Here is a 15,780-nt window from a genome sequence, read left to right on the forward strand (position 1 = left end):
TTTGAATTCTGTCATTCTTTGAAAGCAATCATGGATACTTTATTTTGCAGCAATACGCAAGTATTTCCAAGTTGATAGAAAGACAATAGATATTTATGTTGGAGAGATACTGGGATTTCATAGTTTAATTTTGATACTTTTCATATTTTTTCAGACATGATTGATTGTGACCATTATAAGTTGTTAAGGACACTTCATTTTATGTTTTGCTACATTTCAGCAATTTGAGGTTTGAATATTCTGTTGTTTAGCCACACGTTTAGGTTTTGGTCACTTACCATTTGTGAACTTGGAAGTGTACCCAAATTTCAGAAATACGCTTTTTCATCTGTTTAGCCTCTACGCCGCCCAGACTCCTCTGATGACCGCTATGTGATGACCAAACATGCCGCTATATATCCAACAGAGGAGGAACTTCAAGCAGTACAAAAAATTGTTTCTATCACTGAGCGTGCTTTGAAACTTGTTTCTGACAACATGACTGATCATGAAAAAAGCAAGAACAAAGAGGGAGATGACAAAAAAGATGGCAGTAAAGACAGGTATGTTTTTAATTACTTTTTAAGAATTTTATCATTTGTTTTTGAAGTTTTTCCTTACACTGTTACCAGTGCTTCCAAAGATTCTCTTCTCTTTGGGTTTTGATATAGTATATGTCACTATGGCCTCAAATGTATGTGGAATACTCCTTTTTTATTATTTTTTCCCCACTTTTCTATCTTAAGGATTAATTTTAAGGTTTTTATATTACTTTAAATGCAACTTTTAATTATTATTCACAGAGCTTTGAAAGGAGTTTTACGAGTAGGCGTTTTGGCTAAAGGTTTGCTACTCCGTGGAGACCGAAATGTCAATCTTGTTTTGTTATGTGCTGAGAAGCCTTCAAAGACATTACTCAGTCGTATTGCTGAGAGTCTTCCCAAACAACTTGCAGTAAGTAGAATTTAGATTTTTGGATTTGAATTTTTGTAAAAATCTGTCCTCAAGTCACATGTCTGTGAGACTCAACTGTACCACGTTTCATAGCTCAGGTTCCGTTTGTTTCCATTTTCTGAGTATTTCCATCTGAATTCAGGGACTATGCTACATGTTTTGCTTTCTGTATATTGTGTCCATACAAATGTCTAGGTGTTAACACTAGCAGTGTAGTATTAATCATCATTTAATAGATTTCATTTAATTGGTAAATAGAAATGAACAGAAGAAAGACTATTATCCAGTTACTGGCTGCGATAGAGGTAATTTGTGCAGTTTACAGGAAGCTTGCTGTCCGAAGATCAAAGTTCTCCCTTAATGCCAGTCTGTTTGTACTTACATCTTGTTTCCTATTTGTATGTGTCAGTGCTTTGTAGTTACACAGGTAGTTAACTAAATATTGTGTGTTGGGCTTTTTTTAATTTGGTCCTTTAAAAACAAATTACACGCAGTCTTAAGACCATTCAGTGGAATTCATATAAACCATTTGCTCTATTTCCACAAGAAATGAAAGTATAGAATAAAGTCTGCTGTCTGCTGAACAGAGCCCGTCCACCATTGTTATAGAACGCTTGTCACAGCATTAGTATTTCAGTACTGTGTAGTAAAATGTTCGGCAGACTCAGTGGCAAGGTAGAAGCTTTAGCAGGATCGGATTATTTAGAAAATAATCCTGAGTTTGCTGTCATTTGAAGTAACTGAACAGAAGAAAATTTAAAAACTGCACATCTTGGTCTGGCTTTGTGGAGAAGTCACTTGTCCCTCTAGTTTGTGGAAGAAGGTGACAGGTGCCTACAGCTTCCTTTTGAGGGTGTTTAGAATTATGCAATCTAGTTGCAAGAAGCAATTCAGAATAACCACCTTATTAGTTACTCTTACATTTTTTCTCTGGTGTTTATCTTGCCTTTTGTTCTTAGCATGTTGTGACAGCCAAGTCTAGAATGTACCTAGCAGTACCCATCCTGTAACTGCAAGCTTGAAGAACAAACACTGCATTTTTGTGCTTTTTAAAGGCTCCTGTATTCCAGTGAGAAACATATCCAGCTGACATTTTAAGTGGCACTAAGGCTTTTCTTATCTCAAACGCTATGAAGGTTCTTGTTATGTAACTTACTTGTATATGAATTTCCTTTTTGGGTAGCTTTTTTCTTTTGCATGCTCGGTGAGTGCTGTGTATTTTCATTAATGGTTTGGAAACAGTATGCAAGTCCATAGATGTATCTTATCTGTGTAAACTGTGGTTTCTTTGAACACAGAGGTATCTGCTTGATATAATTATACTGCGTTTCTATCTTTCTGTTAAAAAGACTATGTTGAAATCCATTTTCTTCCCCACACTTTTATTGGCCATATGCTAATGGAAATTTCTGTTTCTCAATATTTAGGTAATAAGCCCTGAGAAATACGATATCAAGTGTGCAGTCCCAGAAGCAGCAATAATTTTAAATTCATGTGTGGAACCCAAAATGCAAGTTACTATCACACTGACATCTCCAGTCATTCGGGAGGAGAACATGAGGGATGGAGGTTGGGAAGTTGTTAAAGACGTTACTTCTTTCTCACCTGTTTTTTTTAATGTTTATCTATTCTGCTTAAGATGGCATTAAGGTCCTGGAAGGCAACATGCTGGCACATGTATTTGATCGAAACCTTGTTTTTCAACAACCAGTCTTGGTAGACAACAGTTGGTTAAAATAAATGCTTATATGATGTGTTAATTTAATTTTTAAAATTTCTAACTGTATGTCCAACCTCAGCTTTCTGGAAAAGGTACAAACTTGATTTTTCTTTTGTCTTTTAAAATTATGTTGAAAACTAAGTATTTTATAGCAAGTGGCTGTAAACTGGCTTTCTAGAGCAGTCTTGCCCTAAGAGAAAGATTTATGGCTTTAGAAAATCAAATCACAGGTTTTTGGGTTTAAACTGGATCAGTATTACCATCACTTACACATTCCAAATAGCAGCGCCACTTCAAATGCACTTTTATTATACTTTTGATGGTAACAGTGCTTCTAACTTTAAAAGACAATGCAATTTTTTCCAGCTCTCTGAGGTTGCTTTTTGGTCTGGAGTGCTTTTTGAATATATTTAGGCTCCTGGTATTACAATCAGTCTTCTATCCAACTGGCAAACCCAGACTAGTACAATACGAAATGGCTTTGTCGTTGAGCTGAAGCAGAAGGTGGAGCTTGTAAATCAATTTACATTTCTGAAGTCCACAGTTTCTCTGGTGCCAGCAGTGTTGCTTTAGGGTCTGTTCTGTAACACTTTCAAAGCTCCAAAAGCTTTTAAGCCAACAAGCATGATTAATGTCTGCAGTACATTGGTTCTTTTTGTTTACGGGTCAGATAAAATAAACTTTTGTTTCCTTTTAATCCTGTATTTTCATAGTTGAAAGAGATCATGGCAAACAGGGTTCTGGTGTTCAACAGTGAACCTATAAATAGGAAATTTGAGGCTATCTTAACACTTCGCATGTACAGGTTGAAAAAAATTGTATGTGTGTATGTATACATGTGCTTGTGTATATACGTATTTATATAAGCCACAGAAGTTTTTTATTTCATCTCATCATTACATGTCCTCTAAAATACTTGAGGTTTTTATATTGCATTAGTAAATGTTCTGTAGCTGTGACTAGTGCTTTGTAAGCAAGCTGTGTTAACAAAGTCGTCCTACATAATCAGAAAGGAGAAGTTGAAGATGCGTTCTCTGGTTTGGATGACTTCTGAAGAGTCTTTAAGAGTGCTTTGTACACGATTTTTAAGCTCTGCGTATTATTCGTAGCTGTAAAGGCTTTGTACATGTACTGTCACACCCAACCAATTCTGGGTTTTTTTTGACAATCTGTAACGTGACTCTTGATTTGTCTGTGCTGAATCAGACTTCACGTATTATTTAAGTTCATAAAGAATACTTTAGCTTAAAAGATTTGATTATTAAATTAGATTAACTATTAAACGAAGTTAACCTTAAACACCATGTTTATTCCTTAATGTACTGTGCAAAAGTGCAGTAGTGATTCCTGCCACAATACTCAATTTCAATTAAGTGGTTTCTGGCCTAAAATTCTATGATGTGGACTAAAAATGAAATAAATTTAGAATTACTACCATTAATCCCTTAATTTATGCCACCTAAAGGAAACAAATCTGTATTTTTGTCTGACCCACACTTGAGTTAAAATGATCATTGTGAGTTTATTCACTGCTGAATGCAGTACTGCCTTTAGGCAAGCAAAATCAAGTTAGATTTCTCTTCAAGACACTGAGCAGTATAAAATGGATGTGCAGAAAAGTTCGCTTTTGAAACTAGAGCAAATAGAAGACTGAATTGCAAATTCTTGCAGCAAAGAAGGCCTTATTACGAAGACTGCTGCTTATTTGCTGCAGAATAACAGTATGTGTTTGTGTTTTTTCTTACTGCAGCTTCTCATGCTCTGTGTCTTACAATGGTTTAAAGTTTTCCTTTTTTTTAGCCCGCTTGGGGAGCTAGCTCAGGTGATAAGGAAGGCTTTACCGGAAGAACCAGTTTGAGTAAAGATGAGACTGAGACTTGCACGTGGAGTAGAACCATGTTTGATGTGTAATAATACCAATACATGATAAAAGGCTGAAAAAAAAATACAGTGAAATAAAATTGTTAACCGCATAACTACTGTTCCTTACAGTATTGTGCGTTTGACAGTTTACCGAATCTGATATATTCAAAGTGCTCTAACCCCTGCTGTGGAATCTTTCCTTCAGCAAACAAAGTGTACATACTTAAAAACACATATATGTGTGCGCGTGTGTCTTTTTTATCCTTAGCTAACAGCCCCGGTCCAAAGCCTTCTAGCAGAGGGACTTGATTCCTGTCAGGGGTTGCTGCCAAGACATCGGAAGGATTTTTGACCAAGGTTTTCTAAAGCTCAGTGTCACACCTGCCATGCCTTACAAAGGAGGGGGTTTGGATGCATAGTCCTAGCATCTGCTGTTACTTTGTGTTGTTCTTTTTTTCTTTTCGTCTTTGTCTCTCTCCTAGAATTAAGCAGTGTTCACACTAGTCTTGAAATAGTTGACTGGGTAAAATGTATTTCCCGTGATAAAACTTAACGAAATTTGTATACCTGTTAACTTTTAATGAAGAGGTAGTGTGGACACAGCATGTCTAACTGAAGATTAACCCCTTATATTTAGGCTAGTAATAAATTCACTTATGTAGGGTAAGAATTTGTGCTTGTGTTTTGTAAATTAATTCTTTTTTTTTGTTTTAGCTTAACAGAGTGGCAGGTTAGGCATCTGAATTTAGTTAAATAGTCTTTAAGGGGTTAATCCTGAAATGTGAAACAGGTGCAAAAATCCACAGATTAAATATTACAAGAGTTTCCTTGATAGATTTTTTTCAGTCAATGTACTCTCAGTGCAATAGGTGCCTTGGCAACTTCTGACTTTCAGAGTCTTTTTAAGTTTCAAGCGTATTCATGATATCTATTAGTAGCACATTTTAGATCGACATTTCCAACACTGAGTAAAATCCTCTTCTGTGCACTTAAACTGTAATTCTTTTTAGTAAAATTAATTTCCAAATTGAAGTTTTTCAGAACTAGAAGTAATTGGAGTTTCAAATTATGTAATGAATTGTGCTAAAAGTTTGCACAGTGTCACCTATTTGCATATTAGCTTTAGAAGAGTGTAAATAATTGGTTAGGCTACTAGGCCCAACAACACATATTTTATTTTCAATTTCTCAACCTTACTTTGCCACTTTTTCCTGCTGTAGGTTTTCTCTAAATGTACTCTTGTCTCTTATATCCAGGTTGTACTCATTTCATCAGTTACCTTACCTGTCACCTCTCTTGTACAGGTTTGGGTTTGGGGGTTTTTTGATTTTGGTTTTTTTTTTAAAGGAAATACCACTTTAAATGTCTTCATTTGCCCTGTAAATGCCTTGTTAGTGCAGCTTTTCATCTTTCCACTTTAACATACAGTCCATAAGTTTGAATATCTGTGTGAGAAGATACCTATGTTCTTCTCAGCTTCGTTCTTATTTTGAAATCCTTTCCCTGTTGACACAGTGCAGAGCAATGGGGCTATCATTTAAAAATGCTCAAATCTGAATGTAGTACTTCAGATTAAATTTAATTACTATATTGCAAAATTGTACTACCATGTTCATTCACGGCTTTTTAGCTGTCTGTAAAGTATCCTACTATTTATTTTACATTTGTATAAAATAGGTGGTTTCAAAGCCGTCTTTCTTCAGCTTCCCTAAAAGCCTCTCCTTGCAGGCATGTTTCATGAGTCTCAATATATTATATATTATAAATTTATATCTTGCTGGAATAAACTATACTGTTCCATACAGGCGGCTCCTGTGAAATGAGTGCAATTGAGTGAGGGCTTCTTGTTTCATCTTATCTGGTGTATCACCAGTTATGTCACCAGTATAATTTGTTACTAGTCTCAGTAGCCATTTTCATAATGAGTAAAACAAATAACTTTTAAAGCTGATCACTGCATTATATACGTAGAATTTTCAAGTAACCCAAGGATACCATTTCACATTGTTCAGTGGTTCCAGTTTCATTGATTAAACTACTTCCAAAAAGAGCCTGTCTCTTCCTTTTTGGTAACAAAACAATCAGCTTGGTAATTAAATCCCTTTCTGAACATTTAAATATACAAGATCTACTATATTTTCTTTATCTTTCAGGCATTCTGCTTTGTTTTTTAAACTATTCCTTGCTTTTCTTTTTCCTGCTGAATCTTAAGTAAAGCAGTCCCCTTTCAGATCCTTCCTTGCATCCAAAATGATATTGGAGCACATATATTATGGGGTGAGGAACTTTATTTGTAAGAGTAAGAGAGAGGGTACTAGAAAAATAACGGAACTCTGTAATATTGAAAGAACATTTCATATTCCTTTAGTCAGGTTTTTAAAGCAAAATAATTTCAAGTTTAAGGTATGAGACAAATAACACCATTGTTAAACAGTTAGTGCTTTTAAGATTTGTTATACTTAGTTTTTCTTTTAAAGAGTAGGTCCTAAATAGCACGTGACCATTAAAATTTACAAGAAACTAAGTCTGAATGTTTCTACTTGGTTAAAGTGGATTTTTGTGTTCCTTCTGTCTTGTGTTCTCTGTGCTGGTGCACTGTGTCCAACCATCCTTCCTTCAGTATTTAATTTTAGGGGATATGTGTTTTTCCAGTGTTAGCTTAAATAAAGAAGTACTACGCATTGCATGATCCGCAATGCATTTGAAAATAACCTCAGAGCTAAAATATAATATGCTCTTGGTCTTTGTACTGGGTCGATGCCCTGATCCTAATTGAATGACTTTTATTGAACATTTACATTTGTTGTTCAAGGGTTTAAACTTTAAATGGCATGTGTGACATTGAAGCTACTTTAAGGAAGTGTCTTGCTCACCTGGTCAAACACCCATTCCTCACTGCATTTTGCCAATTCAATCCATTTTAGATGTAACCTCGGGTATGGTGAAAGACCCACCGGACGTCTTGGACAGGCAAAAATGCCTTGACGCTCTGGCTGCTCTACGCCACGCTAAGTGGTTCCAGGTTCGGAACATCATTTTACTTTCTTCTTGTAGCCTTATGAGAGATTAGTTCAGTTGCAATATAAATGTTTAATTGTGTGAAAACACTCAGCGTTGTTTCTGCTAATAATACTTAATATTTTTCTGGTCCCTAAATTTAAATGTAGAAAGTTGAGTATAGAGGAACTGCTTGCTGCAGTTATTGCTCATTTGACATTTTTTTTTCTGGTCATTGAGAAGGCGATGTTGAAAGCTTGACTCGCTTGAGGTGATCATATGTTGTATATTTGTTATATATTCCATAAGGCTGCAGAGTAACTTTGCTTTAAATAATGGAATATGTGTTTAAAGCTTTGTGTTTAGATTTAAGACTTTTTTTTTTTTCCTATTTCTTTAAGTGCATTAAGTGTAGGGAATGAAAGGTGAGAAGCAACTGTTTGGTTTAGTGACTTTGCATTCTGGCAAAGGCACGATAAAGAAACCAAACAGATTCCCTTGACCTTTCAGTCTCTATACCTATTTCTTAGATCTTTACTTTATCCTTTTTATTTCTAATATAGAAAGATACTGTATTTATTGTTACAAGTGAACATAGGTCAAAGTGTACAGGGGATCAAGAAATGTTATTCTTGTATAACCTGTGCACTTTGACTTCTACAACCTTAAATTACTAACCCTGTATAAAATACTGCTGTAAATGGCAGCTCATGGAATAGAGTTGTAGAATGATTTGTTTCCATCTTGTATCTGAGCTTCCATTGAACAGTGGTGTTTTAGTCTTTCAACAAGTCCTAGTTGCTGTAGATGCTGGAATTAATTAATTTGATTTTGTATTGCTCTCAAGGCTAGAGCTAATGGTCTGCAGTCCTGTGTGATTATCATACGTATTCTTCGTGACCTCTGTCAGCGGGTTCCAACTTGGTCTGATTTTCCAAGCTGGGTAAGTAATGTTCTTTTGAATGAGTCTTTTTAATACACATGGTACTGCAAGTAATACATAGGGAAGTGTTACTACAGTTTTTAAATGTAGACTTTTTCAAAAAGTAATGTAGGGTTTTGTTTGGGCTTTTTGGGTGGTTTTCCCAGCAAATAATCTTGTTTCCCTCTAAAAATTTAATTTTCTGAGGTTTTGTCATTTGGAGCTGGATTATTTTTTTTTCCCAAAACGAATTTTCTTGTTCTTTTGTATTATTTGTGGGTAGCATTCTTATTCCAGATTTTAGCATTTTTTTCCTTTACTCTGTATAAAAGAATCTATTTTTTTCTAACCACCTACTCTGAATTGCTTGGAGTTTACTGGAAGTTATTTAAAATAGTGTCAGCTGTGTTCAGATAGTTTTGTGATAACAGAAAGGCTACTTGAAAGAATAAATCACAGTAATTCCTGTGATCATTAAGATGAAATACCACAGTACTTCAGTACAGTCTGCGGATGTGTCACCATTAGCATTTTAATTAGTGACACTTAGATCTCTAGGTAGTACCAGGTTACCTCACTTAATTCTTGCAGCCAAGTGTTCTTGGAGCATTCCTTTTGCATTGACTATCTTCAGTGATGCTCTGCAGGAATACAGCTTGTGGTCCACATATTAACAGATGTTCAGTCTGTGGACTGGACAAAGTTAGTCTGAAACAAAATCTCTGAAACATGTATTCATGGAATATGTGGAAGTAAACTTATCTCTGACTGTTTTGTTTCACAGACAAAATCCTGTTGTACTGTGCTGCTTCCTTTTCAGTTTTGGCAGGAAGAGCACTAACATTGTCAAGACAGTTTGAGTGGTTGGCATTATTTCAATAAGAAATGTTTTAAAACTGTATTAAGCTTGCAGACAATTTTATTAAATTACTTATGATAATATTTATTGCTTCTGGAAAAATGTGGAGCAGTTGTTTCTGGTTTTTAAATATTTAAGATTTTTTTTAAAATTCCAGTTTCTGTGCTACGTTTCATGAAAGATACACTCCACAAATATAGCTTGAAAGAAGCTAAGAAGTATGCAAGTGCCCTTTTAATATCACTATGATACCAAGTTGCCAAAGAATAAACCCTGGCATACTTTTAGAAAAGCATCCTTAGAACTCTTGTAACACACACCAGGCACATAGATGAAGAACAAGGAATGTTGTTTCTTATTTCTTACATTACCTGGCACATCCAGAAGGGAAGAGAGGTATGAAGCAATGTGTCAGGCCTAGCGGTGTCTCAGTTCTCTCCAAATGTGATTCCTGGTTTGCTCCTGTTACCTGATGCATTCTCAGTGACATAGATCAACATTGAAGTCTATGTGGTCAGCTGTTCTTTTGGCCAGTTGGCAAAGTCTTACTGATAAACAATGACAGAATGAAAATGGTGATTTTAAATATATGTAATTTCTGCCAGTCAAAGATGGAATTTCATAGATTGAAGAAATATATTTTTCTGGATACAGAACTTCTAACTTGTACACTAGCATCCTGTTACAAACTAAAGAGATGCCAGAGTTTTCCAAAAAGAACCTAAGTAGTTGTAAAAATAAAAGATATTAGGAAGTCTAAATATCGACATTAGTAGCACCCTCTTTACCTAAATTGGAAGAATTTTGTCAAGTTCCAACAAGTTCCGAACTATTATTCAAGGTTGATTTTTAAACTTGAAATCCAGCCTTTTGTGCATGTAAACACCAGGGCATCATAATTCACATTTTCCTAGGATTAAGTTGTAGACTCTAGTGTATTGTATAAGTATCCAAAAGAATTAGACTTGAATAAATGCAAGAACATGATCTGCTTTTTTTCTTTCATGCTGTATTTTGCTCCATACTTGAAAACAACTAAAGTACTGTTGCTAAATCCTGAGTGATACAGTGGGAGTGTGGAAATACCATAATCAAGAATTGAAATTTATCAGTTAAATAGAGCTAAAGTAGAAAGGAATGGGCACCCTTAGTGAAGAACTGTAATCAACACTGCCTGTAGTGACGTGCATGCATCAGAATAGGTATTTACTCCTGGAAAGTAAAAATAAAAGGCAGCATTTGAACAACTGTAAATTCAGTGGAGAGGACCAACAAACAACCCCCCCAAAAAACCCCACCAAAAACCAAGAGACACATCGCTTGAGAATTAAACTTGCCAAAGAGGTAGTATTGAAACATCCATTTAATGATGAAATAAAACTAAGGAAAGGTATTCTTTACTTTTGCAAATATCTTTTACAGGTTTTTCTGGAAAAAATAGTGTCTAATAAAGGTAAACAATGGAAATAAAGAAAAAAACCCCAACGTTTGAAGTACAGCTGAGCATTCAAACCATTTTAATTAATGTCAAATATCAATTGTATCAATTTCAGAAAACATGTTTGTCATCAGTATTTTTTTTACACTTCTTTAACATCTGAGTTAGTGTTAGCTTATATCCAGGAGAAAACTTGCTGTGAACTTCAGTTTTGCTAAACTGAAGAACTAGTAACCACTTAAATGTTTAAAGATCATTAAATTTAGGATGCTTTAAGTTTCTGTACTTTTGTAGAAAAAAAATATTTTTCTATATCATCCTGTTAATTTCATTAGATATACTGTGTGCTGTTCATTCATGTAGTTGACACATTAATGTGACCCACCATGTTTCATACTCTCTCACAAAATGGTTGGGCAAGTTGTCTACCTGCATATGTAGACTACTACTGCATAAATTTCTACAAAGCTTTTGAATAACTTGTGATGAGAAGCCTATCAGTATCAGTACTCAGTGTTGCACCAGCTTTCTTTCTATTCATCTTTACAAAATACCTGATTTTTTTTCCATTTTAACTGAAAGTGTTCTGTGATGAGTAATGTTCTTCAAAATTCTGAATTCAAAAGTTCTGTATTGAACAACAGTAGTAGGTTTTTTCTGGTTTAATCTTCTAAATTGGTTGGATTTTCTTATTGTTTGTCTAGGCTATGGAGTTGCTTGTGGAAAAAGCAATCAGCAGTGCTACTGGACCACAGAGTCCTGGGGATGCACTGAGAAGAGTTTTTGAGTGTATATCTTCAGGAATAATCCTCAAAGGCAAGTTGCATTTGATCAGTGTCTGTATACTTATGCTTTACTACTGTAAAATCTGTAATCTTGGTTGAAATAAGGTAGATATGTGTTACTAATTAGCCTAACCATTGTAGGTGGCCCTGGTCTTCTGGACCCTTGTGAGAAAGATCCTTTTGATACACTTGCTGTAATGACAGATCAGCAACGAGAGGATATTACTTCGAGTGCACAGGTAAGGAAACATACCTGTGAAGTAACTAAATTTGATGCTGGTTTTGGAGGTGGTTTTCTTTTGTTTTTAAATGGAGTTGTATGGTTGACATGAATTTTCCTTTCTTAGAATATAGTTTGGTCTTTCAGATGATCAGTCTTAAGCTAGGCAATAAAAAGTCACAACAGAGAATGTGTAAGTGTTCATTTTTGCACTAAAATTAGCATGTTTTCCTGAAAAATTTGAAGCCCTCCCATGTATTTATATCCATAAAGATGCTCACTCTACAGAAGTGTGTTACTAGATTTCAAATTACATTGGCATTTAATATTTTATGAATAAGTCTGTGTAAGTTTAATTTTTCATATTTGTTGTATCTACTTAAGAGTATTGACTATTCACGCTTGCAGCTTAAGAGGTTACTGCCCCTACTTCTTCATTTGATCTTTTAGCTACAGATTACTAACGCGTAATGCGATATGTGACAAGCCTTAGCTGCTTCAGTGCAAGTCCAGCACCTAAACCACATGTACATTATTTTTAAGCTGAGATGATGTACTTTGTACAGAAGCAGCAAATGTGGCATACACATTTTATTGTGTTGACTTTGTTGGTGGAAGGAAGAGGAGATTATGAGAGCTAAGCATAATATCATACACTGCTAATGTTCTTCATTAATGGTTTGACAGAGTACTCAAAATTGACATTGGTTTCTAACAGAAATATCTTATTTCTACCCTTTTTCTAGTTTGCACTGAGACTCCTTGCATTCCGTCAAATACACAAAGTTTTAGGAATGGATCCATTACCACAGATGAACCAACGCTTCAACATCCATAATAATCGTAAAAGGAGAAGGGACAGTGATGGGGTTGATGGATTTGAAGCAGAGGGAAAAAAAGACAAAAAAGATTATGATAACTTTTAAAAATGTTTGTCATCAGATCAAAGGTGATAAAAAGTCCATTTGTTGCCTTGCATTTACTTCATTCATAATAATGTCTGTTTAAAACATCCAAAACCAACTCGGGAATTAGATTTGGGAGAGCACAACTTAGCTCTTCTGTGAGATTCTGAATATTTTAATGGATGTACAATAACAGACAAATTATGGATGGAAAGACTGCAAATGGAAACTCTTGTCATAGGAAAAAATAGTTTTCCCTCATTGCATTTTCTTTAAATGTGTTGCTAACTTTAGTAACTTTTCCTTTTTTTTTTTTTTTGGTCTTTTTTATTAACAAGTGCGTTGTCTTCTTATATTGACTGTATTTAATGCAGCATTTGTGCTTCCATTGCTATGTGTATTTTGACTTTTTATTTAGAAGGTTTTTTTGTTTGCCTTTGACACTAGTTGTATAAGTTACTTTGTGTTAGATAGTATAAACTGTTACCCTCCCAATTAATATTTTACAGAAGTTTGGGTTTTTTTTTTTAAAGTGAGACTGCAGGATTATGGTTTTTTTCTAAATGTGAAGGGGTTACAACACATAATTATCCTGCCATTTGAGTGCTCGGAATTAAATGTTTTTGCCAATCTTGTGGCATTTGTCTCCTTAGTGTGATATAACGGTGTAATTAAGACAAATTTGTGTTAATCTAATCAAGTTTGCTGTTAGTTGTGCATTAGCAGTATAAAAGCTAATATATACAGTATGGTCTTGCAACAGTTTTAAAGCAACTGCATAATTGATCAAAGTTTTGCATGATGTTTTTGTTTAAATAGAAGGGCTTTTAAAACTATCATTTTAGGTTAATTGCGTAGGTCTTTGTATGATTGACTTTGTGACATAGCAAGGCCAAAAAATAACTTTCTGAATTTCTTTTCTCAACATACAAGCAAAGGCAGGCATTTCCCATTTAGACAAAGTTAGTCATTCTTTTCAGTCAACTTTGTCGATATGATATTAATGCCTCTCAGCCCTTAAAATAAATGTTTGTCATATCAGTGCCTGTGAGGTTATTCCTTATAGCTATTCCTGTATAAACTTTCTGTGATTTTTTCAATAATTCAAATTTTAAAAGTGAAGTATTACTGAAAAAGTGAAGGTTATCAAAGAAAAAACCCAGAAAATTATTTGATGTGGCCATAGTGTATGCTTATGTCTCTTTCAAAAAGCTAAATATAGCAGTGGTGTAAGTAAAGTTACATCATACTGTTGATGTATGCTCTGGTACACAGGTGTGATTTGTTGTCACAGCACTACAGTGGAATACACAAATAAAAACTAAAATTTATTAAATGACTAAAATTCATTATACACTGAAAACTGAAGTTTCATTCTGTTCAATGTGTATTATGCTTTGCTACAAACCCATAAAAAACAGATTAACATAGACTAACATTCCAGCAATTACTTTATCGATGGCTGTAGGAGACTATCACACATTACAAAGATCATTTGTTATTTCTGGTACCATTTATTAAAAAAACCTTTTGTTCTATTTTGAGGTCGAATTTGTCTTTGACCTTTTTAATAAGTAACTCTTGGAGTAAGGGGATATTTCTGTTTGCAGCACCTACTGCTAGCAGCATGGGCCTGTTGAATAAAAATACAATATTTTAGAAAAATAGTTGGACTCTAAAGACTTAAAGAAAATTAATACACTGTTCTTCAAGCATCAGAGTGCAATTTTAAAGGGAGTGATTATTAGTGGTTAGCAAATAAAATGAAAGTTTCTCGTTGTAGGAAAGATTTCTTATTAATTTCACCATCAGAAATATAGAAAGCAGAAATGTTTTAAAAAAAAAGATTACACTAGTTTCTGTTGTCCACCCTTGATGCGTAGCTCCAAGCATGTGCTTGTTCTTAGCCTTTTTTTAAGAGGACATCTTGCTGCCGTGGTGTCTAGTTAGCCGTTACTATTTATTTTGACAGCTACAGGTGCTATTCATGTGGCTAGTTCAACTCCATACCAAAGTTTCTTTCCTCATAAAGCAAATTTGTCTATTCAGGCATGTGACCCTAAAATTTAGGATTAAAAAGGTCAAAGATGTATTTTGGATTTCCTGTATTTTTGTTCTGCTGGCTTTTAACTCTTAACCAGTTTCTGGATCTTTTGAAATATTGTATACTTATAGTGATTCCACATTAAAAATGAAGCTGTGACCATGATTTTTGTGCTGTGTGGTGAAGAGTGAATTTGCAGTTCGTTTCTGGATTTCCTGCCCATTTTATTGGGCTATACGTCTGGCTCTTGTTTTTCCATTCTTCATAGATTTAACAAGATTTTTAAAAGTACAAAGGTAGCTTTGACTCTAAATATTACACTGTGCACTTAGGAAGACAAAACCAAAGACCAAGTAATCAATTTATGAACAAGTAATCATTTTAATATCCTCTGTTTCAGCTAGCAGTTTACTAATAAGCAGTGTTTGCACTATATGTTTAATCTCAAAATACCAGACACTACAGTCATCATACACCAAAGAGAAATGTACATGGCAAGAGTTTTCCCATCCGTGCTCACCTTGGAAGAACAGTTTGTGAAAATGTGAGCTGTTCTCTTTTGAAGCTTTTTCAAATTTTGACTTGTCTGCTTAGTCTGTAAGTGTGTCCTGTCTGTGAGTGGTGGTTTCACATGGGTTCCTGTATAGAGGCATTGTTAGAAATTAAAGTCTGTTGGACACAGTCCATCAACTTCTTGCCCTACTATGAAATGCTAGAAGAACTGTTAAATCTTTTAGAGCTATTGAATGTGATGGGTTCATTTGCCGCTTCTGTTTTTAGACCTATTTCACTACTCAGAAGTGATTTAATAGTACTTAAAATTGTTGTACCTAGCAAAGTTCTGAGAGTTGGAATCAACTTTCAATATTCCTACAACAATTGGTATGCACATTTAACATTCTTGTTCCTGGTTGAATAACTGCTGATTATTAGTCTGTTAAGCATTCACACAATGCCAAATTCATTTCTTTAGTAAACAATTGAGACTTGTTTGGACTACCCAAATGGATTTTAATAGCATACCATTAATAATAGAGGAGCAAAAAAAAAGTAGTAGGCACAATTTACAATCTGGGTTTTTTCCACTTACATTG

At 34.6% G+C, this 15,780-nt stretch overlaps 1 protein-coding gene across 3 annotated transcripts in view; it reads left to right on the forward strand.

Moving 5' to 3' along the window:
• The window catches only part of ZFR (zinc finger RNA binding protein), a 48,762-nt gene extending 33,911 nt beyond the window's left edge, over positions 1-14,851 (forward strand). For 2 of the 3 annotated variants that reach the window (XM_075739503.1, XM_075739502.1), the window contains exons 13-20: positions 337-542; positions 783-933; positions 2,361-2,502; positions 7,441-7,538; positions 8,361-8,456; positions 11,437-11,548; positions 11,659-11,756; positions 12,484-14,851. In XM_075739503.1, the coding sequence (XP_075595618.1) occupies positions 337-542; positions 783-933; positions 2,361-2,502; positions 7,441-7,538; positions 8,361-8,456; positions 11,437-11,548; positions 11,659-11,756; positions 12,484-12,663 (1,083 nt within the window). In that variant the 3' untranslated portion in view covers positions 12,664-14,851. Of the gene's footprint in view, positions 1-336; positions 543-782; positions 934-2,360; positions 2,503-7,440; positions 7,539-8,360; positions 8,457-11,436; positions 11,549-11,658; positions 11,757-12,483 lie in introns of those variants that run through there. The other variant, XR_012832948.1, reaches the window with a different exon arrangement.
• Positions 14,852-15,780: the final 929 nt, after the last annotated feature.

This window comes from Balearica regulorum, chromosome Z (assembly GCF_011004875.1).
Source record: "Balearica regulorum gibbericeps isolate bBalReg1 chromosome Z, bBalReg1.pri, whole genome shotgun sequence".
NCBI classification, from domain to species: Eukaryota; Metazoa; Chordata; class Aves; order Gruiformes; family Gruidae; genus Balearica; species Balearica regulorum.